The sequence below is a fragment of the Gymnoscopelus braueri genome (genome assembly GCF_963280865.1).
Source record: "Gymnoscopelus braueri genome assembly, chromosome: 18".
Taxonomy (NCBI): domain Eukaryota; kingdom Metazoa; phylum Chordata; class Actinopteri; order Myctophiformes; family Myctophidae; genus Gymnoscopelus; species Gymnoscopelus braueri.
This window is the reverse complement of record NC_137618.1, coordinates 5,578,021-5,602,693: the sequence shown is the minus strand read 5'-3', so window position 1 is coordinate 5,602,693 and position 24,673 is coordinate 5,578,021. Positions and strand designations below refer to the sequence as shown.

Sequence of the window (24,673 nt, the reverse complement as noted above, 5' to 3'; positions counted from 1 at the left end):
AGACCTGGTTGCTTATTTCTCTCGCACAATCTGGCAACACTGAGTGCTGTTGGCGTTGTAGTTTAGCAAGTAGCCTAGCTACTCTGTTAGCCTCATTCAGAAGTGTAAACAAGGTTGTTTTGTGTAGATCAGCAGAACTGTTAGCTTCATTCAGAAGTGTAGACAAGGTGTTTTTTTGGGTAGATCAGCATAACTATAGTGTTGTAGTTGTAATGAACGTTGTGAGATCAGATGATGAAGAGGATGCATGAGGTCTATGCTGCAGAAGTCCAGAAACACCACGACAGGCGAAAGGCAGCAGCAGTCATCCACACATCACGTGTGCTCAGCCTCAAACACTTGTGTGTGACTGCTGCCTGCAGCCAACCTGGCAACCATGTGGATATGAAAGCTCTGCTGGGTGAGTGATGGTGTGGATTGTTATTGATTAATGACAGTGGTGGGAAAAAGTACTCACATTTCTTACTTGAGTAAAAGTATCAACACTGCAATGAAGAAATACTCTGTTACAAGTAGAAGTCCGAATTTACTTTGAGTAAAATTGCAAAAGTATTGGTTTCAAAATGTACCAAAAGTAGAAAGTGCTCATTGTGCGGAATGTCCCATTTCAAGTTTTTTTATGTGTACATATTTTGAAAATAGCTGATCTACAAGCTCACAATGTGAATGCGACACATTGTGAGCTCAAGCTTGTAGATCTGATATTTTTGAAAATGTAGTATTTCATTAGAATATGTATATTTTTAATAACGGATTGAATGGGATATACTCATGCATACAGGAACATGTTGGGTCAATCATAGCTGTAGAATACAACTCTCAGACGTTTTCAATCTACGAGAGTTGTAGGGTTCACCCCCCATGGACACAGGGACTTTCTGCACTATACCCCGTAGACACTCCAAACATGTACAAATTGAAAATAAAGGTGCTTACCCCCAAGCCCCAAATGTTAACTCTCGCTACGGGGTAGTAGTTTAATGTAATAATCCATATCTTTCAATAAAGAAGTCTTTTAATGCCGTCTGTGGCCGAACGCCATTGTTTCACCCTCGTTTACTTCCTGTTTACATTTAGTGTAATTCCGGGTTTCACCGGATGCGCCCCGTCACTACCGCCCATTGGGAACTTCCGACAGAGTCGGCCGCAGACGGTATTAAAACACTTCTTTATTGAAAGATATGGATGTGTCGCCTCACTGCAAGAAGGTCCTGGGTTCGATTCCCGCCGGGGACGCTGTGGGCGCTGGGGGCGTGTCTTCTCCTCCGCGTCATCAGCGCCCATACTCTAGGTGGGGTTGGCGAAAGGGCCTACTCTGTGTGGAGTTTGCATGTTCTCCCCGTGTCTCCCAGGGTAGTTAATACCCTCACAAAAACATGTAGTAATCCTGGTCACTATACCGCCTCCCCCATGACAGCCGGGGCGCCTGATGGAGGGGAAGGGAACTGGTTGGAATAACGTGTTCCTTCCACGCGCTACGTCCAACCAGGGAAACTCCCCCCTGTCAGGTGACAAGAAGGTCAGTTGGCTCTCATGCATTGAAGGAGGCATGAGCTCGGCCCTGGCCTCCCTAGGCTGTGGGGGACTGGTGTAGCGCTGGTGTAGGGCAGGTGTAGCGCCCAGGATCACTTAGGAAATTGGCACCGGGTGAGAAAAATGGGTTACAAAAATCGCGGGATAAAAATTAAAGTAAAAAAAGAAAGATATGGATTATTACATTAAACTACTACCACGTAGAGACAGTTAACATTTGGGGCTTGGGGGTGAGCACCTTTATTTTCAATTTGTACATGTTTGGAGTGTCTACGGGGCATAGTGCAGAAAGTCCCTGTCTCCATGGGGGGTGAACCCTACAACTCTCGTAGATTGAAAACGTCAGAATCATAAATGCGTCTACGAGAGTTGTATTCTACAGCTAGGTCAATCATGCACTTAGCTTGTTGGTGTAAAACAGTTTCTTGTTGTCGTTAAAAAAACTGATCTCTTTGTCCCATAGAGTTAAAAATAAGCTTTGTCCTCACCTCTCAGAGATTCATGTGTAACTAGTTGCAGAAATACAAGTATATTTGTTAGTTCTCACCTCAGAGCTTCCTGTGGAACTAAAGTATTTGGACTAATGAAAGTATTTGTCCTCACCTCAGAGCTTCCAACGTCCCTCATTAAGGACCTGTTGCCTCATCTGAACATCATTGACCTGGACAGACTCCAGCCAGCTCTAAATGGTAGAGGTAAGATCTGCTCCATCATTATAACAGCTCTAAATGGTAGAGGTGAGCCCTGCTCCATCATTATAACAGCTCTAAATGGTAGAGGTGAGCCCTGCTCCATCATTATAACAGCTCTAAATGGTAGAGGTGAGCCCTGCTCCATCATTATAACAGCTCTAGATGGTAGAGGTGAGCCCTGCTCCATCATTATAACAGCTCTAGATGGTAGAGGTGAGCCCTGCTCCTAGCCCCATTACGAACCTCTCACTCCGCTATACAGCTCCGAGATGAGGTTCCACTGGAACCTCATCTCGGAGCTGTATAGCGGAACTCTAACTTTTTGGATCGGCACGAAACAACCGCTTAAAATCGCTTATTTAGTCAGCCTGTGGCCACGTATCCCATTCAACCCGGAATAAAACCCTGCGTCCGGTGCCAGTACTGCTCCCGGTTCGGCTAAAATGGGGAAGCATGGCCTCAGGCTGACTAAATAAGCGATTTTAAGCGGTTGTTTCGTGCCGGTCCAAAAAGTTAGGGTTCCGGAACATCCTCAAACATCTGTTCATTTTGGGAAGTACCATTAGTTTTTGGATACGATGTGGCAAAAAAAAGGTTATCCACGGACCCTTTGCGGCCGTTCCACCGATTCCGGTAGAGCTCGTGGTGGAACCTCATCTCGGAGCTGTATAGCGGATGAGAGGTTCGTAATGGGGCTACCCTGCTCCATAAGTGTAGCAGCTCTAAATGGTAGAGGTAAGCCCTGCTCCATCATTATGAGGAGGAGGGACATGGTAGTGGTGGAATAAACTACTCTGATATTTTACTTAAGTAAAAGTAGCAATGCCATAATATAAAAATGCTCTGTTACAAGTAAAAGGCCTGTGTTCAAAATGTTGAAAAAGAATAAAGTCTGCACACTGGTAGTTGCAAAAAAAGCTCCAGAATGTATTGCTCAATGAAAAAGAATAAAGTCTGCACACTGGTAGTTGCAAAAAAGCTCCAGAATGTATTGCTCAATGAAAAAGAATAAAGTCTGCACACTGGTAGTTGCAAAAAGCTCCAGAATTTAATGAAAAATAATAAAGTCTGCACACTGGTAGTTGCAAAAAAAGCTCCAGAATTTGAAATGTTACTTGAGGAAAAGTACAAAAGTATTGGCATCAAAATATACTTAAAGTACCAAAAGTAAAAGTACTAAAATGTTTGAAAATACATGAAAATAGTGAGCTTGTAGATCGGCTATTTTCAAACTAAAGTTTTCAAATAATTGTAGTAGAGTAAAAGTACAATATTTGCCTCTGAGATGTAGTGGAGTAGAAGTAAAAGTAAAGTAAAAATACCTCAAAATTGTTGAGTAAATGTACTTAGTTGCTTTACACCGCACTGGGAGTCGGCTCCACATCATATGTGGTTTAAGTCCTTGAATGTGACTGTGAATGTTCTCCACTAAGTAGTTATGTTGACTTGAAGTGTGTATACCAGATATGAATGTAAGCATGATTTAATGAAAATCAAGTGCTGTGACTTTGTAGGTTCATCATTCAGGTGCAATTTATATATTTTCTTTAACCGTCTGTCTCCTTGCATTTAGGAATATCTACCCACTCGGCATGGCTGGCACTACTGCAAGATATCTGGGGACGTCGTCATGTAAGTATTCTGCTGTATAGCCAACACATTCTCACACATTGTAGTGGGGAGCTTTGGGGAGGGAAAAAGACTGAGTTTCAAAAGCTGACACTTTGGGGCGCAAAGTTCACACATTGATAGCTTCAAATGACCCAAAACGGGTGGAACATCGCTGTAAGAAAACAATGTTGGGATTTTTTTTGCCATTTTTCCTAGACCACCCATTATCCTTGTTTTGACGTATATTTTGTGAAAAACGGCACATAAACAAATAAAACAATAAAAAACTAGATTTGATCGAAGTTTTGTATATGGATATCCTAGCAAAATGAGCAGGGGTTAGATGGGTTTTGTGATTGAGGCCAAGAAGTAGCCTTACTAGTTTGTTTTGGGATGTTTGGAGCCTTGTTTTTAAGGCCTTGGTGGTGTTGTGATACCATGAGGAGCATGCATAATCGTAATAACCTTGTATGAGGGCCCCTGCAAGACTCTTCAGAGTATTCTTACTGACTAGACGGCGAATCCTATACAGAAAACATGTTCTTTGGTTGACCTTTTTGATCACTCTTTTGGCCATTTTGTCACCGGAGAGGTTTGTCTCCAAGATGAAACCCAGGTAGGTAATTTCATAGATATATATAAAGGCTAGATGACTCACCCGCGCTGCTGGCCAATGGAGTACGACGTTGCCACATGGCGGCCATCTTGGGACGGTCATTCATAACATTATGTCTATGGTGCATGTACTTTGAAATAACCATAGCGTGCTCAATTTTCATCCGATTTTCAAACGGTTTGGTGTGTTGTAAACACCAAAGATGTATTTATGATACTGCATACTTAAAAAAAACATGATTATAATTATAAGTATGCAGTATCATAACTACATCTTTGGTGTTTACAACACACCAAACCGTTTGAAAATCGGATGAAAATTGAGCACGCTATGGTTATTTCAAAGTACATGCACCATATACATAATGTTATGAATGACTGTTGCAAGATGGCCGCGGTTGAGCTACGCTTGCGTCGCCCCCTTGAGCCATCTAGCCTTTATATATATCTATGGGTAATTTCCTCCTTTCTTGTGATAACATTATCACCCGCTTTGATCGTGAAACTCTCAGCCTTGCTAAGGTTAGAACTGGACCCAAAGAGGATGGATTCAGTTTTACCCAGGTGTAGTGATAGTTTGTTGTCGGAGAGCCAGATACAGATCCTGTCAAGTTCAGAGCTGAGAGTTTTCTCAACCTGCAGCCTGTCCCTGTCCGAGACCAGCAGAGCCGAGTCATCTGCGAACAGGAACAGTTTGCAGTCGCAAGCTGAAGACATATCGTTCACATATATCAGGAACAGTAAAGGTCCAGTATACTTCCTTGCGGAACACCACAAGTCACTGGGAGGGGAGGGGACTGGGTGCCGTTTACTTCCACCACTTGTTCCCTCCCCTCCAGATAAGATCTCATCCAGCTCACCGACGTATCATCAAAACCTATTGCTTTAAGCTTATCGATCATGATTGGGTAATTAACGGTGTCGAAGGCCTTCGGGAGGTCCAGCATGACCATGCCGCAATATTTGCCCTTGTCGACATCTTGTTTGATAGAGTCGTTCAAATAGAGAAGGCATGTGTCAGTGGAGTGGTTTTGTCTGAAACCAGATTGGAATTAGTAAATTAGTGACCCCACTTTGGGACCCCGACCCATAGTTTGAGAACCGGTGCTGTAAAGGAAGCTCCTCTTTAACGTGTGATTGGTGTGTTCCAGGCCATGGACTTCCGCACAGAGGAGGAATGTAAAAAGGAAGCCATGGACAGACTGTTTAACTTGGTATTCTACGGTTTCAAGAGCCATGGCGTCTTCAAACATCTCCCAAAAGTCAACGTCAATTCCCTTCTCCTGGTGATGGCCAAATACCTCACACGATTCCATGTCCAGCCCTCCAGGTCAGTGCTGGAAAATACATTTACTCAGGTACTGTACTTCACAAACAAAAAAAGTTTTGGAACTGTCCACAGCCCTCCTCTGAGACATAGACAGAGTCGACAAAAATGGTGCCAGCCATATTATGATGAGCATTAGTGAGGACCAATTATATGAAGATAGGTTGAAAATGGGTGAAGTGCTATACTGCCTCCCTCTGCAGGGATTGACACTAACGCCTGCCCGACTGCCCGGGGCAGGTAAATAAAACTTAAGGGCAGGTGGAGTTAGCTTTCAGCCTGCCCTACAGGGCAAGTGCGCGCTTGAGTGGCAGTGGGGACGCAACCATCTTTTGTTCACTATAAACACAACATGAGATATCTGTCTAAACACATAAATGTGGCCAGAGCACTCTGCCCCCCCCCCCCTCTTCCCTCTCTGTCCTTCCCTCCCACGCACACACACTTTGTGTAACACACACACACACACACACACACACACACACACACACACACACACACACTTTACGTGCAGTGGCTCTTATGAGTAGAGCCAAACCGCAACATCGGCCATTATTTCACCGATGTGGCCCGATGTTTTTTTTTATCATCATTCATTTCCCCTACACTTGTCTTTTAGAACGTTGGAACTGCCATTCTACTAGAACTAACCAGTAGAGGTATAACACAAGTGAACTGCTTAGCAGCCATCTCATGGATTGTCAATGCCAGCGCATCTGTGCATATTAAACGGTAGGCTAAACAACCCGACGTTTTATCAACAGCCGCATATAGATTGATAAATGTGACGAAATGCAGTCAAATCCCAAACTCATGAGAGATCCAGCCAGTAATAGAAATTAATTACTGGAAACAACTTAAAAGTTTATGCTATCATTGAAATAAGAAAGAAGCTGTGACCTCACCGCTCTGACGGACAAGAAATAAATATAATCCTTTAAAAACAGCCATGTTCTGTTCCTTTTTTAAACAATAATCCAAAGAGGAAGGTTTCAGCAGCTAGAATCATGACAGTTTGACATTGTTTGAGCAGTTTTTGGTGCGCAAAACTAGTCGCAAGCTCCCTCGTTAAGTTAATTGTGTGCAGCCGCTGTGCTGCTGTGCTTGGTGCGCAGATCCCTGCCAGGCCAGGTTGTCTACCCAGGCCCGTGAAATTAATAGGCAGCCAATTGGAATGAAATCTGCTAAAACTGACTGATATACTGATACAGAACCATATATAGGCTATATAACGTTGCTGTCAGGTGGAAACCATGTATGTCCTTAAAAAAAAGAACAAAAATTAAAATAGTGAAAATAGCTGATCTACAAGCTCACAATGCATTGTATCTCGACACGTTGGGAGCTTGTAGATCTGCTATTTTATAGTGCGACACTCTTGAATGATGAAGTAGGGCATTTATGAACAAACATATTTTTCCATATTACAAAACCATTGAAATATGGAAATACAAGGTTTCTGCCCGACAACGACAATATATGATTTCATCATTTGCATTTATCCATCAAAACATTATTTATGTTTATTTGTATGGACTTCAAAATGGTCTGTGGAATGTAAAATAAGAGCACTGTTGGCCTATAATGTGCTGTTTTCACTGTTGCTACACTTAAAAATATAAAATAACAAGTGTTAACCCATAGTCATATTCATAGCTATTTAGATACTTGGCATAAATATTGAGGTATGACATTTTTTATCGTGCAGCCCCATAATTCACAAGTAGAAAGTGAAAAATGTGTTAAAATTTTACCATCATTTTATAAAGGACAATTTACTTTTCGGGCAAGTGGGCAAGACCTGTGGGCAAGTAGAACATGACCTGCACTTGCCCGACGGGCAAGTGCCTCTGAGACCTTAGTGTCAACCCCTGCTCTGGTCAGCCGGGGCGCCTGATGGAGGGGAAAGGAACTGGTTGGAATAACATGTTCCTTCCACGTGCTACGTCCTACCGGGGAAAAACTCCCCCCTGTCAGGTGATAAGAAGCGGCCTGCTCACTCCTCATGAAGGAGGCATGAGCCTCAGTCTGGGCTCTCCCTAGGCTGGCAGAGGGAGAGTAGCGCCCAGGATTACATAGGCAATTGGCACTGGGTGAAAAAATGGATTACAAAATCGTGGGATAAAAAAAAAAAGTGTCTTCCTCCCACCTGCTCCAGGTTCCTGCTTAGCCTGGCTGATGAGCAGGAAGTCCTGATGAACAGCTTGGAGAGGACGGTGCGGTGTGTTCAGGTCAAGCAGCACTTGGTGGCCTCCAGGGGGGAGTGCGACTTAGTTCTGTACGTCTTGCATCGACTGCTGGACCACGGCCAAGCCACACAACTCGTCATACATAATCAGGTCAGGGCTGTCGCAGTCATTTACACGATCGCCTACTCGCAATTATTTGAGATGATCGCAATAGTTTTTTGCGTAATCGCCGTAGTTGTTAGGGCTGTCGCGATTACGATTATTCGTGTTTTTTGGCATTAAATATTGGAACATATGAATAAACATTTCTATTTGGCTTTTAGGGTTTATAAAAAATATACAAAGACTGACATATTTAATAATGTTATACTTACCAATAAAATACATACATTCATGAGCTTGTAGATTGAGATACTCAATTGTATACTTATTGTATTATACTATAATGAATAATTAATCATTGCATCTTCATCATTATGATATAATAATTAGTGTAACCATCATAATATAATAATAATCTAGTGAATAATCAATGTAATCATATAATAATCATTATAATCTAGTGAATAAGCAATGTAATCATTGTATAATAATCATTATAATCTAGTGAATAATCAGTGTAATCATTGTATAATCATTATAATCTAGTGAATAATGAGTGTAATCATTGTATAATAATCATTATAATCTAGTGAATAATCAGTGTAATCATTGTATAATCATTATAATCTAGTGAATAATGAATGTAATCATTGTATAATCATTATAATCTAGTGAATAATCAGTGTAATCATTGTATAATAATCATTATAATCTAGTGAATAATCAATGTAATCATATAATAATCATTATAATCTAGTGAATAATCAGTGTAATCATTGTATAATAATCATTATAATCTAGTGAATAATCAGTGTAATCATTGTATAATCATTATAATCTAGTGAACAATCATTGTAATCATGGTATAATAATCATTATAATCTAGTGAATAATCAGTGTAATCATTGTATAATAATCATTATAATCTAGTGAATAATCAGTGTAATCATTGTATAATAATCATTATAATCTAGTGAATAATCAGTGTAATCATTGTATAATAATCATTATAATCTAGTGAATAATCAGTGTAATCATTGTATAATCATTATAATCTAGTGAATAATCAGTGTAATCATTGTACAATCATTATAATCTAGTGAATAATGCATGTAATCATTGTATAATCATTATAATCTAGTGAATAATGCATGTAATCATTGTATAATCATTATAATCTAGTGAATAATCAGTGTAATCATTGTATAATCATTATAATCTAGTGAATAATCAGTGTAATCATTGTACAATCATTATAATCTAGTGAATAATGCATGTATTCATTGTACAATCATTATAATCTAGTGAATAATCAGTGTAATCATTGTACAATCGTTATAATCTAGTGAATAATGCATGTAATCATTGTACAATCATTATAATCTAGTGAATAATGCATGTAATCATTGTATAATCATTATAATCTAGTGAATAATCAGTGTAATCATTGTATAATAATCATTATAATCTAGTGAATCATTGTAATCATGGTATAATCAGGAGGCGGTGGTGGTGTCCTGGATGCTTCAGGACAGAGCGTCCAGCTGCCATGTCCAGCGTCCAGCTGCCACGTGCTCGTGCACGTGTGTGCACGAGCCGACCGGTGGCATCACACCTGCTGCAGGTGAGCCTATATTAAAACTTTCATCACATTCAGTTTTACAACACATTAAAAGTCTTTGTCATGGTCCTTCAAACGTGTATGAAAAGTTTTAACTGAAAATCCCACTCTAGTGAGCCATAGAGCACCGAAGTCCTAGGCTGCATTACCCTTCCTGCTTTCGTGTATAGAGGGGCGGGTTTAAAATCAGCGCAGAGAGAATGCGCCTGATCTCATTGGTTCACCGATCTGTCCGTCAACCCCCCCCCAAAATAAACACACCACCCTGGTGTTTTTACTCATATGGATATGAAGCATCGACTGAAGGTGTAAATGCACACATTTACCCAAAGAGTAACACAATATAAACACTAGAAACGAGTCAAACCCAAAGACTACATTTCCCATGAACGCGGCTGCTGTAGGGACAGTGATTTCAGACCCGGAAGTAGTAGTTCTTTAGTAGTTCTACTTTTAAGGCATAATTAATTCAATTTTCGCCAGAAACAGGCTGTATCAAATATGAATGAATATCACGATGCAGAGCCACCCCCCTGACAAAAACGCCAGGGTGGTGTGTTTATGATTGGAACACAGTTCTTATATGACGTGATCCCAGATTCCCAAATGGGGATTTCAACACAAAAAATAAAGCCACGAACCCGTGAAGCAGCGCCCTCTAGTGGCAGTGACGTCAGACTTCGGCGCTCTATTGCAGGTGTTTTTCTCTCACATTTCTAAAGCCTTTTCAACTGCAATGAAAAAATAAATCTTTGCCTGCGGGTGTCGCTGTTGAGGGATTTTGCCTGTCAATCATCACCTCTGCTCTGCCCCCCCCCCCCCCAAAGGAAAGGATAGGGGAGGGGAGGGGAGGGGCAAGGAGGAGAGTGTGCGGGATTAATGGCCTTTGACTTCAAAGTCCGAGGGCAAATCACAGATTACTTTTCAGCCTAATTATTCAGAAAACCCCAGACCACAGAAAATCCACTGAATGTTCAAAGTTCAGTTTTTTTTGGGTGTAATTAAGGTCATAAAACCCCCCATAAAACATAAAAAATAAAAAAAGTGAAAATGAATGTCATAGACATTGTCAGGACAGCAGAGTCACTGCCCATCTTTCGCCGCAGGCTGAAAACCCATCTCTTCAGGAAACGCTACCCTTCCTCTTTGCCTTGCCTACTTGTTGTTAACTAGTTGTACGAACTCTTGTTTTATTGTTGTATTGTTTTTTCTTGCTTAGTCGATACACTTATTTGTTTTAGCTCGTGCTCATTTGATTTTGCTATTTTGTCTCATCTGCCATTAAGGCCTGGAACGCATCTCTGTCACTTTAGATTTCTTTGGCTATTCAAAAATAGCAGATCTACAAGCTCATAGCGCGGCACCGAGTGCCGCGCTATGAGCTTGTATATCTGCTATTTTTGAAAAATCGTGAAAATATTTTTTTAAATATGTTTTTCCAATTTTTTTTTAGGATTTTGAAAATGTTTAGAAGGCAGCGGCCTCAGGTCTTAATGGGTTAAGAAAGTAGGTAGCTGATATATTGCACTTTTACCTTAGCCCTACGTATACTCTTGGTTGCTTGTTTTTGCAGGAAATGCACTTAAGACTTCTGGTGATTAGTAGTTTCGTTCCCTACCTATGTTGAATGCACTTATTGTAAGTCGCTTTGGATAAAAGCGTCTGCTAAATGACTGTAATGTAATGTAATGTAATGTAATGTAATAAAACCTTTAAAATTGCCTAGAGGGTGGACCGGGAGGACCGTGGACGCCACACACGTAACATCCGGACTTGCAAGACTTAAGGCCTTTGCAGACGGGGTGCGATTAGTCAATCAGTTTTTACCGCATGCGAAAAGACGCACGAATCGAACTGGGTTCGGTTGGAAAAAAAACGCATCGCCGCATCGCATCGCCGCATGGTAAATTCGGGGCCGGTGTGCATGAGGTCATTGAGAACCATGTGTTCATTTTTTCCGTGCGAAAAATCGCACCCTGTCTGCAAAGGCCTTTACTAGTGCTCCAATCCGTACCAAACTTGGCACAGACACTGTTCAGAGGGACTGCCATGAGAATAGTCACACCCAGTGGTGTAAAGTAACTAAGTACATTTACTTTACTGGCGTATTTCCAATTGTCTATACTTTTACTTCTACTCCACTACATCTCAGAGGCAAATATTGTACTTTTACTCCACTACAATTATTTGATAACTTTAGTTACTTTATTACGTTATAAAACATACATTAACCACTTCAGCCCTATTGTATACCTAGGCTATTTGAAAATAGCCGATCTACAAGCTCACAACGCGCCGCATCGCGGCGCGTTGTGAGCTTGGAGATCTGCTATTTTCAAACATTTTTGTACTTTTGGTACTTTTAAGTACATTTTGATACCAATACTTTTGTACTTTTACTCAAGTGAATTTTGAATTCCGGACTTTTATTTGTAACAGAGTACTACTACATTGCAGTGTTGATACTTTTACTTAAAGGGTCTACACCATGAAAATCACTTTTTTCTTGGTTTTTTGTATTTTTTGGGGTCCCCAGTGTCTCTTGTACCCAAAAAAATGTTTTTTTTTTAAAATTCAGTCATTCCTTCTCATTTCATGGATTTCCAGAATGGAAATGTTTATGATATCACAAACATTAATGATGGCAAACCCAATGTTAAATGAAAAGTGCCCGAATCGCTCCGAAACTTTTTCTACCCCCCCTAAGTGGGGGTCTACGAACGAATTCGGGCTCGGATTTTGGCTCCGCCCCCCGGAAGTGGGTGAAACAGGCACCTCAAACACTTGGTGGAATTGTTCAAAAATGTTCAAAGTGTTTTTTTTTCGATTTTGTATTTTTCTTAGATGCTTCTTTTTATGCAGAATTTTTCCATTTTTTTTTTTTCTTTTTTAAATATTTTTTTTTATATATTTTTTTATTAACAGACAGAATTGCTCAGTAGCCCCCCCCTGCCCAAGAGGACGTTTTGGTATTGCAGCTGAAAGTGCTGTATAAGCCAGAGACAATTGACTTGGGATGAGTATATCTGAGTGATGATTTAGGCTCAAACCTTTTGAAAAAGGTTTGAGGGACATACACCATATGATATTAAATATCAAATATTTTTTTTAAATTCATGGTGTAGCTCCTTTAAGTAAAACATTTGAGTACTTTTTCCACCACTGGTCACACCAGGGGCCCCGTGAAGGGGCCACACGCGCACCACTGCTCTGATCCACACCACTCTTTGCACAAACAGTGTTCAGGGGTCTGCCGTGATACTAGTCACGGTAGAGCATTGTTACATCAGTGTTTAATAGGGGTGTAACGTTACATTTTAACAGCGATACGATAGGGCTTTTGACTGGTCGACTAATTTGACCCAGTGGTAGTCGACTAGTCGACATTTACCTTAAAAAAAAAATATATATATATTTTTTTTTTTAATTCTTTTTTTCATTGTTTAACGCCAATACTATTATTATTATCCTCCTGCCTTTATTTTTATGCCGTTTTAAGGGAAGTGCTTCTGGCACAGCAGCGTCTCCAAGGATCCTCAAAAGGGAGTTATTGCCCAATAATAGGCTATTATTGGGCACACCTTTGACCCCCTTTTGATAAAAAAAATAAAGGCAGGAGGATAATAATAATAATAGTAATGGGCCATTACTATGGCATTAAAACAATGAAAAAAAACAAAAAACGATTTGACTAGTACCAACAAGGTCGACTAGTGGTTAGACTAGTCGACTAGTTGGTGAAAGCTCTACGATACGTATCACGATACAAGGTTGACACTACGATACATGGACGACATTGGTTCATACTGTATGGCTATAGTAAAAACATTTTATCTGTGTGAAACGTGTGGGTGGATGTGCAGGTTTTTAAAGGAAAAAAATATTATTATGGATATAAATATGCAAAACAGTGATTCTCTGGCAAATATATGGACATTATATTTGAACACATGTGGACAAACCCGCACCTTGATATGAACACAGAGATTACACACATTTATCCATAAACCAAGTGTAGCTTTATGGAATGGAAAAGTAATTAAACCCCTCTTTCTCTTTTTTCATAACATTTCTAAATACAAAGCACAAGTACGTTAAAATCGATGATTTGCATTGCAAAACGATTCGATTCGATACAAAGTCGAACGATACGATATTTTGCCGTTTGCATATCGATATAGTTGATAGTTGAAAATGAAAATCATTTTTTTATTACATTTTTTGCTGCAGTTACTATATCATTACACCTAGTGTTTAAAGTTGTACAATGCAAATTCACAACTAACGATTTTTAGCAACCTCTGCTGGTCACTACCGTCACTGCATACAATTTCCGTGGTCCTCGATTACCCAGAATTCCATTCGTTTTCACCGGAAGCCGGAAGCGTTTCAAAAAGCGATCTTTTAATTGTTTTATACTATCTACGGATCGTTTCTCTTAGCCAGTGGAGCATTAGTTACCATGAGCTGTGCTTTCTTTTTCTGTTCTTTTTCGATCTTCCAATCCTACATTCTCTTAAAATCAGCGTGAGGTTCCTTATTGTTATTGGCGCGATAGTTCCTGGCCAAACAGGAAACCGTTGCGGTAGTTCCTGGCCAAACAGGAAACCAGTGCATTTCCACCTCCGTTTTCCGGCCAGATGACGTCATTTCCCCGGGAAAGTCCCCCCAGTCCACGTTCAATAGAAAATATATAAATAAAAGGCTTCCGGGGGTGAAATTCATGGAGTGGGTGTTGTGAAACTTTTGCCACTCACAAAAGATATACAATTTAACTTTAGTTTTGTTGAAAACGTTACCTAGTATGCCTTTAACCCTTCAAAAGGCCATAACATGGTGACCATTGCTCTGATCAGCACAATATAGGGCTGCATGTTCATACTTGATTAAATTGATTAGTTTGATTATTACATGTTGCACCCTTTCAGGTAAGTGTGGCCCCGGCCCCCAGGAGCCTGACGACGACGAAGACGCGGCCCATGTCGTGCCACGCAAACGTCCCAAATTTGAACCCGAGGAGGAGGATGGGGCTGTTACGCTCCGTAATTACACCCTGGATCTCCTGCAGATGCCGCCGTGTCCTCGGGGACACATCGTGTCACTGCAGCTCAGGGAGTGTGGCCAGGATGTCATCAGCGTCCTGACGCCACTGCTGCCAACGTGGCTGAGCCTTCAGTCTCTGTCCCTGCACACCCACTGTAAGTCAAGTCGTTGTGTTTGTTTTCGCTTTAAAATTGCTTTAAAAGCTTTTGAAAATAGCAGATCTACAAGCTCACAATGCGTTGCATCACAGCGCATTGCGAGCTTGTAGATCGGCTATTTTCAAATGGCCGAAATATAGGGCTGAAGTGGTTAATGTATGTTGTAACAATCAAAATCTACAAAGTAACTTGCAGTATTTGTTTTTACTTTTAACCAATTCAAACCGGGATCTGTGTAACAACTTTATCCATATTTCATACTTTGGGCTATTCAAAAATAGCAGATCTGCAAGCTCATAGCGCGTGCCGCGCTACGAGCTTGTAGATCTTCTATTTTTGAAAAATCTTGACTATTTTGTGCAAATATTTGAATACATATATTTTTTTAAAGGGAACATTTGTAACTCAAATCTTTGCTTCTGGGGGTCCCTGGAACAAAATATGTTTAGATGGGGGTCGGTGGCCAAATACATATCATTTTGGGTGGTACTTTTCCCACATTTTCACGATTTTTCAAAAATAGCAGGTCTACAAGCTCGTAGCACAGCTACAAGCTTGTATATCTGCTATTTCTGAATAGCCTAAGACATCTTAAATGACACAGATTCATTCCCGGTCTAAATGGGTTAAACAAGGGTGTATTTATTTATTTGAAAAGGCTAGTGCTAGTTTTAGTAATTTATTGTAAAATAAAGTCCAGTGCAGCGTTGCCATGTCTGCTTATTATAAGCGACTTTGGGGTCGTTTTTCTGTAAAGCTGCTATATTAGTGGTTAGTGTAGTTGCTTATTTTGGGCTTGTTTCCAAATGTTGTTTAAACCAGTGCATGGTCTCAAACATTTTCATGTCAACAAACCCCTAATTAATATGTATTTGTCTGCACCACCCCCCCCCCCCTTCTGACCCCCCCTTCTGAAAATATTTTGTGCCAGAGACCCCCATACAAGATTTGTGTTGTTAGAATGTTTCAAAGAATATTCCAAATTTTCTTTCAAGATTATTTTTGAAAATAGCAGATCGGCACGCCCCTGCTTCTGGTCACTGATATTGTCCTAATGCATGAGACACCCTTCAATTTTCAATGACTATTATTTTTATAATTTTTTAAAGGAAACGATAATAAAACAGACCCTGGACTCTTTTAAAACTTAGAACTTAAAAATGTTGTAGTTATTAGTTTAGTTACTTGAGGTTAAAGGTTTAATGACATTCACTTTTACACCACATTCAAAGTCTTTGTCCTGGTCCTTCAAAAGTGTACAAAAAGTTTTAAGTGAAAATTCCATTCCAGTGATCCATGGCAGGTGTTTTTCTCTCACATTTCTAAAGCCTTTTCAACTGCAATGAAAAAAGAAATCTTTGCCTGCGGGTGTCGCTGGTGAGGGATTTTGCCTGTCAATCATCGCCTCTGCTCCGCCCCCCCCAAAGGAAAGGATAGGGGAGGGGAGGGGCGAGGAGGAGAGTGGGCGGGATTAATCGACTGTGACCTCACTGTCGAAGGGCCAAGCTCAGATTACTTTTCAGCCTAATTATTCACAAAACCCCAGACCACAGAACATCCACTGAATGTTCTAAGTTCAGGTTTTTTGGGTGTAATTGAGGTCATAAAACCCCAAATAAAACATTGAAAATAAAAAAAGTGAAAATGAATGTCATGATACCTTTAAAAATGTTGTAGTTATTAGTCTAGTTACTTGAGGTTAACTATACAAACCTGTGTGTGTGTGTGTGTGTGTGTGTGTGTGTGTGTGTGTGTGTGTGTGTGTGTGTGTGTGTGTGTGTGTGTGTGTGTGTGTGTGTGTGTGTGTGTGTGTGTGTGAAGCGGTGTGCAGAGGCGCCGTGCTGGGCGACCTCCTGAGCGGTCTGGAACAGCTGTGTGCGACGAGCGGCAGCCGCCTGACTGAGCTGAGCATGCTGGGAGTTCTGCCACACCCCTCCTACATGACCGCTCTGCTGGACGCATGCCCCGCCCTCACCGCCCTGTGGGTGGAGCTTCACCCCATGCCGGAGAACCCCACGCTGCAGCCAACCACCAGCGCCGTGTCGAACACAGGTGTGCAAAAAAAAAACGGGGATTCTCGAACGTTGTCGTTTGAAAGACCCCCCCGAGTTTGATATTGTTGCTGTCGAGGAGAAACGTGTATCTCTTTCTCCTTATTTTAGCTTTTTGTTCTTTTTTTCTCTACAAATGCCTTCTAAATCAGTAGTTCTCAAACTTTTTTGTGTCAAGGACCCCCAAAAGCATATATATTTGGCCGCGGACCCCCCCCCCCCCACCTGAAAAGGTTTTGTGCCAGGGACCCCTAGAAGAGAAGATTTGTGTTACAAATTTCACAATTATCCACTATAACACTTTCTAGATTTTTGAAAAATGTTCAAAAATGTACAAGCTCGCAGCACGGCAGAAAGTGACGCACTGTGAGCTTGTAGATCTGCTATTTTTTTAATAGCCAAGATATGCAGATATTAAAAAATAATGAATTACTCAAGTAAATGCACTTTGTTGCGAACGCAGCGCGCGCCTCCGCGCAAGTGGAGCTTACTATGAAACCGTGCTCGGGTTGTGTCTCTGTGTGCACTGCCTGTGTGCAGCTCCTCTGACATAAGTAAATGTCCAATATAGACGTACCATACATCAAATGAAAGGTCTTTGAAAACTCGACACACCTGTCAAGGTCGCGTTTAAGCCCGCCCCTTCCCCCGGAAGCCACGCCCCGGAGAAGGCTCCTAAAAACTCCCCATTGAAACCCCATGTTAAATGAAAACTGCCCGAATCGCTCCGAAACTTTTTCTACGCGGGGGTCTACGAACAAATACTTCGGGCTCGGATTTTGGCTCCGCCCCCCGGAAGTGGGTGAAACAGGCACTTCAAACACTTTGTTGAATTGTTCAAAAACATTCAAAGTATTTTTTTTGTGAATTTGTATTTTTCTAAGATGCTCCTTTTAACGCAGATTTTTTTTGTATTTTATTTTTATTTTTTCATTGGTTACTTTTTTTTAAACTTTTCTTTTGCGTTCGCTTCCCGCGTTCGCGCGTCTTACTTGTGTTAAAAATTTCACAATTATCCACTATGACACTTTCTAGATTTTTGAAAAATGTTCAAAAATGTACAAGCTCGCAGCACGGCACAAAGTGACGCACTGTGAGCTTGTAGATCTGCTATTTTTTTAATAGCCAAGAAGAATTAATTACTCAACTAAATGCACTTTGTTACTGTCCACGTCTGGTACGAGCTAATTGCTACTCTTTAATAATGTGTCTCTCAACAAAACTGTGTGTGTGTGTGTGTGTGTGTGTGTGTGTGTGTGTGTGTGTGTGTGTGTGTGTGTGTGTGTGTGTGTGTGTGTGTGTGTGTGTGTGTGTGTGTGTGTGTGTGTGTGTGTGTGTGTGTGTGTGTGTGTGTGTGTGTGTGTGTGTGTGTGTGTGTGTGTGTGTGTGCGTGCGTGCGTGCGTGACAGAACTCTCTCTGACTCATCTGTCGGTGAAGGTAGCCCAGGTGGCGATTGACGTGGGTCATGTGACGTGCGTGTTGAAGAGATGTCCACAGCTCACATCTCTGCACCTCTCAGGACTCAGGATGCCCAGTGGCTCTTCAAACACACTGCTCTTACTCTGTATCACAGGTAACCCAACAGTACACACACTGGACCAGTGGTTTGCAAACTTTTTCATGCCAAGGACCCCCAAAATGCATGCCAAGGACCCCCAAAATGATATGTATTTGGCCGCGGACCCCCATCGCAAAATATGTTGTTCCAGGGACCCCCCCCCAGAAGCAAAGATTTGAGGTGCAAATATTCGCTTTATAAATATATATATATTCAAAGGTTTGCACAAATTTTCCTTGGGGGGAAACCAGGGGGTCCCCAGCAAATGTAGTTAATATAGTGTCACTTGTCTCATTATTATCATTATCATTATTATTATTATTATTATTATTATTATTATTATTATGATGATTTGTGTGCTGTCAGTAATACAGTGCCATCATTTTTTTTTCAGAGTCAAGCGGACGCTTGAAGAAGCTCCACTTGGAGGATGTGAACATGGCTGACTGTCTGCCTGACCTACTGCAGGCACTGACTACATGCACTATGTTACAAGGTAATGTGTAGCGCCCACTGGTGGACACTAGCTGGTAGTACATTTATCTATTTTTGAATGGCCAAAGTATAACATAGGTCTCAAGTGGGTAACGATCAATAATTATAGTCCAATAACATGATATACATGATTCAGAAATGGACATTCTGCATAATGAGTGTTTTTATGGGGTTTTTTTTACGTTAAGTATATTTTGATGTTAATACTTCTGCATTTTGACTTAAAGGAGGAGTTCACCCAAAAAATGACTTATTTTCTATCAATTGAAGCCTTGAATTCATGGATTTATTTTTGTTTTTGTGGCATTCCTGAGCCAATAATTTGAAGACCGGGTGTGTATCCGGTAGGAGACACAAATAATCTACTTTGTGTCTCCTACCGGATACATTAGCCGGTAGGAGACGGGAATCAAATCATTGGCTTAGGATGCCACAAAAACAAAAATAAATCCATGGATTCAAGGCTTCATGGGGTGTGCAATTGATAGAAAATAAGTCATTTTTTGGGTGAACTACTCCTTCAAGTAATTATGAATGCAGAACCTTTACTTGTAACAGAGTATTTTTATATTGTGGTATTACAATAATAGTTTGTGAAGCAAAGTGACCAGTGTTCCGGTGTTAATAGTAAATCATATTTTAACTCTAAACAATTCTGTTAACAGGTTTTATTTTATTTTATTATTTATGTCGCTGAGAAGTAGACTAATAATCACATTCTAACAGTCCAGTTGAATGTAAAATCTGTTATACTGTATGCCATGAGATGTTTTCAAAATGATATGAGAAAAAAGCATAAAGCATACATTTTTGTGGCAGGAACTTAGCCTACATTTTAAATGTGTGTGTGTGGGGTAAAGGACCTGAATATAGGATAGGGGACACTGGCAAAACAAAAATACATATATAGATAGATATACAAGCTCATAGCACGACACCGAGTGCCGCGCTATGAGCTTGTAGATCTGATTTTTTTTTGTTGAAAAATCGTGAAAATGTGTGCAAATCTTTGAATATATATTTCTTTAAATCGGAACATTTTTCAAATATTTTGTTCCAGGGACCTCCAGAAGCAAAGATATGTGTTACAAATAATTCATTAATTGGCACGTTGTGTGTTGTTGTGTGTGTGTGTGTGTGTGCATCTCTTCAGAGTTGTCCCTGAGGGACTGTCGTCTGCTGGAGAGGTGCAGTGACAAGGAGCACGCTTTAAGACAGCTGGTGGACTGTGTGAAGAGAGCCTCGTCACTGCGTTCCCTCAGCCTGGCACAGAACCGCCTCGGTAAGCCCCCGCCGGCTTCCGTTAATTAAACCCTTTTTCATGTCGAGGTCCATTATTTATTCGGGCATTTGAGCCACGGAACCGCCGCTTGATGAGATTTAGCCTCTCTCAGACCCAAGACTTGGTATATGTTGTTATCGTCGGACACCATTTTGTCCACAATTCCACATGCTGTATTGATGTTGGTACCAATAGGAGAGCTAACAGGCAAACGCTGATCAAATGAACAGTATAACAATAATTTAACTCTTGAGAGCCTAAAATGAAACCAAATGGACCCGTAAGGGTCCATTTGGTTTCATTTTACGCTCTCAAGAGTTAAAGATCTATAAGGGTCCATTTGGTTACCAACTATCCATCATTTAGGTGGGGACCACCTGGAACCCCCTCAAGGACCACTGGTGGTCCCCGAACCACTGTGTTAGGACACTGCTTCCCAAACGTTGTCATTTCAAGGACTCCCGTAACTCTGGGAGTGTAACAAATGGAACCAAATGGACCCGCAACCCCCTCAAGGAACCCGGACCGCACTTTGAGAACCACTCTGTCTTAGGACACTGCTTCTCGCAGTGGGGTAGACACAGTAATAACTACCGTGTATCTTGATTTTGTCTGTACAGTGATTATATCATATTACAATCATTATAACGGTAACAGTTGTAAGTACACTCTAAAGTACTCTGTGAGTGTAATACATTGCTACTTTGATATAAAAAAAAGAAAAGAAAAAAGGGCCATTCAACAGAAATCAATGAAACTGAAATGTAATGCTTGTACCTACAGCCAAGAATGTCTCCACACTGACGGAGCTGTTTGCTGAACCTTCACAAAGCACTGTCACAACGCTGGATATCAGGTAAGTGCTGACATGTTCTATATATGTTACAGGTAAATTGGCATTCCAGGTAAATTGGAAAAGTGGCGCTTGTTTTCACCCCCCAGGCAATTCTGTAGAATCAACGCTAGAGGGCAATGCAAGCCAGACATGAGCCCCACACCACACACGCACGCATGCACACGCGCACAAACGAGCACGCACAAACGAGCACGCACACACGCACGCGCGCGCACGCACGCACGCACGCACGCACGCACGCACACACACACACACACACACACACACACACACACACACACACACACACACACACACACACACACACACACACACACACACACACACACACACACACACACACACACACACACACACTTATTCCATGCAGTTGAAGCACAAGGGAGCGAGGGGGCGGTGCTGGCGGCCTATGTTAGTGCACTGAGTGGCAGTTGGGGCAAACGCAGTCCCCACAACATCATTTACGATTCTGTGCCTATCGGTACATAACTCGGACGGCGCTTACGTCGACTAGCAGACCATCGGCCGGTCGTCGCGGGCACTCGCGCCTGGAGGCGCTCGGGCGCGACTCCTCGGCCTCAAGGTCTGCTGAGTCGGCGCGCCTCCGTCATGGTCCAAAACTATACTTTATCGGCGAAAAGTAGTCCGCGGTTGTTTGAAAAAGTAATGTCCCAAGCGGGAGTCAAACCCAGACTCCCAATGATGGTGGATGGAGGGTCCAATGATTATCGAAGTGCGCCACTGAGGCCAGTGCTTGTTTTTCCTGGTTGCTATCTTGTTGTTGCTGCCTCGCAGCCCCGCGCCTAAAAACAAGCGCTCCACTTCCAATTTACCTGGAATGCCAATTTACCTGTGACATATATACTGCTCAAAGAAATGAAGGGAATCCCTTAATTCTTTTGAGTTTTCATGAACTGTGTACATACTGCTAACAAAAACTGCTCAAAAGAATTAAGGGATCAAAGGGTTCCCTTGATTATCTTGAGCAGTATATATATATATATATATATATATATATATATATATATATATATATATATATTTTTTTTTTTTTTTCTTTTCTTTCATTATTATTTTTCTTGTTTAATTTTATTTAGTGAATGTTCAACTTGTAGTGTAATGAAACATTGCCCTACTCTTGGCTTTTATTTCTACTACTTTTTGTTTGTTTGTTTGTTTTTTACTTTTACCTTTTTAAAGCATGATTTATGCAGTACACATGTACTACTGGTGTATACCAGTGCCGTGCACGAAATGTTCACAAGGCGTTACACAAGTCTGTGACACATTAGAATAGCGAAGAGCTCAGAGTGCCTCTTTGCGTTCAGCAAAGCAAATTAAAAAGATAATGATGTCTAATAGTTCTCTTGGAGCTGTTTACAATCCAAATCCAAGCTTTTTAGTACATTATTGACAGGCACAGTCTCACAAGTTGCAATGTGACGCGCTGTGAGCTTGTAGATCGGCTATTTTTGTATGCCACCCTTGATCAAATCTAACTAATTGATTTAGATTACATGTTTGATAGCTATGAGCTTGTAGATCTGCTATTTTTGAAAAATCTTGACAATTTGTGCAAATCTTTGAATGTACATATATTTTTTTAAGCGATTTTCAACTCCAATATTTGCTTCTGGGGGTCCCTGGAACAACATATTTTGAGATGGGGTCCACGGCCAAATACATATCATTTTGGGGGTCCTTGACATGGGAAAAGTTGGAGCACCACTGATGGCAACCAAACAACAAAAATGATATGTATTTGGCCGTGGACCCCCATCTCGAATTATTTTGTTCCAGGGACCCCCAGAAGCAAAGATTTGAGTTACAAACGCTCGCTTTAAAAGAATAAATCAAAGATTTGCACAAATGTTCACGATTATTCAAAAAATAGCAGATATACAGGATATGCTATTTTTTGAATAGCTCAAAGAAATCTCAAATGACATGCGTTCCCGGTCTTAACACATTGAATGCCAGTTGCGTAGATCTACGCGAACCTATTTAAAGCCGCAGCGTGCCAGTCGCGTAGATCTACGCGAACCGCCGATTCCCATTGAAATTGCCCCAGGTGCACTTTCCGATTTTTTTTGATCCATTTCCGTTTCCGGTTTCCGGTCGGAAACATAATTATTCGGGTTCCGGTTTTTTCGATCGTATCCGCTTCCTGTCTGGGATCCTGTTTAAAACTCGATTTTCTCGGTTGTTGTTTTTCTCCTCGCTGATCACTGTTTAGCATTGATCCACTGTATCTTCAAGATGGCGGCTCGCATTTGGAAACTATTTTCGCTGGCCGTTTCTCACAGATCCGCTGTGTGTTTAGAACCAAATGAACGCGCACTTTTAACTTATTTAGCGAGGTCTGTGGCGACATGAAAAACAAAGAAACAACAATAAAACGCTGGCACTGGTGAGTACATTATGAGATTAAACTCTGGCATGGAATGTGTTAAAGGGTTAACCATGCCCTAGCATGGCATTTTTTCGTTCTTATTTTGTATTCTTATATTTTCTTGTGTTTTGCCCCATGGGGGAAAACAGCTCTAACTTCATCCAGGCAGCCGATCTGTTGGAGTTCGCGCAGCGCCTACAGCAGAACGTCCCGGCGCAGAGAGTGACCCTGGACCTGCGGAGGAACCCCTGGGACCGCGACCAGCACACCTGGAGCTCTGCTCTGAGCTGTCTGCGCGCCGTCTGTGACTTTATACTGGACGACTGGAGATCTACCGACACCATGGCAGACCACATCAGCAACATGTGACACTGCGTTGACCGAACTTGGTGTCGTGATCCATTTTTGGGGTCATGGACATTTTTTTTTTATGGGCCAGGAGGACTTTTTTTGTACCCTTTTGTCCCCCTACAGTTTCCCACAATTGTTTGTTTTATTTTTCTATTATTCTTTCCAAGATTTCCAGGATTTTTGGTTTTTGGATTTTGGCCGTTCCTTACTTACGGTCTTCCTTCACAGGTTTTACCAATGATGCTAATTAGCCCTTTAAGGCCGGGAAGGAAACGAATGTGTGTCATTTTTTTAAGGTTTCTTTGGCTATTCAAAAATAGCAGATCTACAAGCTCATAGCGCGGCACCGAGTGCCGCGCTATGAGCTTGTAGATCTGCTATTTTTTGAAAAATCGTGTCCCTGGAACAAAATATTTTTAGATGGGAGGGGGTCCGCGGACAAATGCATATTATTTTGGGGGTCCTTGACACAAAAAGTTTGAAAACCATTGATAATAATAATGAGCAACATAAGTAAAAAAATATATTAAAAACAAATTTAGGGAATTTTTTTTTTTTTAGGATTTACAAGACATTTGTAAAATGTTGAGGTTTTTTTTTAGTGAATTTGTGAAAAGATTTGAGTTAAAAACTTTCGCTTTAAAAAAGTATATATATATTCAACCTAAAGATTTGCACACATTTTCACAATAAAATAAAAAATTAAAGGGTTAAGGTTGTGTTCCGTTCTGGTCAAACAGAGTCAGGGTGCTGATATATTGTGCATGTTGTGCTCACTGGAAACACTCTGCTACAC

At 41.1% G+C, this 24,673-nt stretch overlaps 1 protein-coding gene across 1 annotated transcript; it reads left to right on the top strand.

Annotated features, from left to right (window-relative positions):
• The first annotated feature begins 119 nt into the window (after nt 1–119).
• Nucleotides 120–24,069, top strand: LOC308105927 (uncharacterized protein). The gene is made up of 13 exons (XM_080456893.1): nt 120–400; nt 2,142–2,228; nt 3,799–3,857; nt 5,603–5,781; nt 7,937–8,117; nt 9,570–9,693; nt 14,619–14,888; nt 16,713–16,943; nt 18,352–18,516; nt 18,896–18,997; nt 20,150–20,278; nt 21,062–21,134; nt 23,676–24,069. The coding sequence occupies exons 1-13, from the start codon at nt 232–234 to the stop codon at nt 23,893–23,895; spliced, it is 1,989 nt and encodes a 662-aa protein (XP_080313019.1). The 5' UTR covers nt 120–231; the 3' UTR covers nt 23,896–24,069.
• Nucleotides 24,070–24,673: the final 604 nt, after the last annotated feature.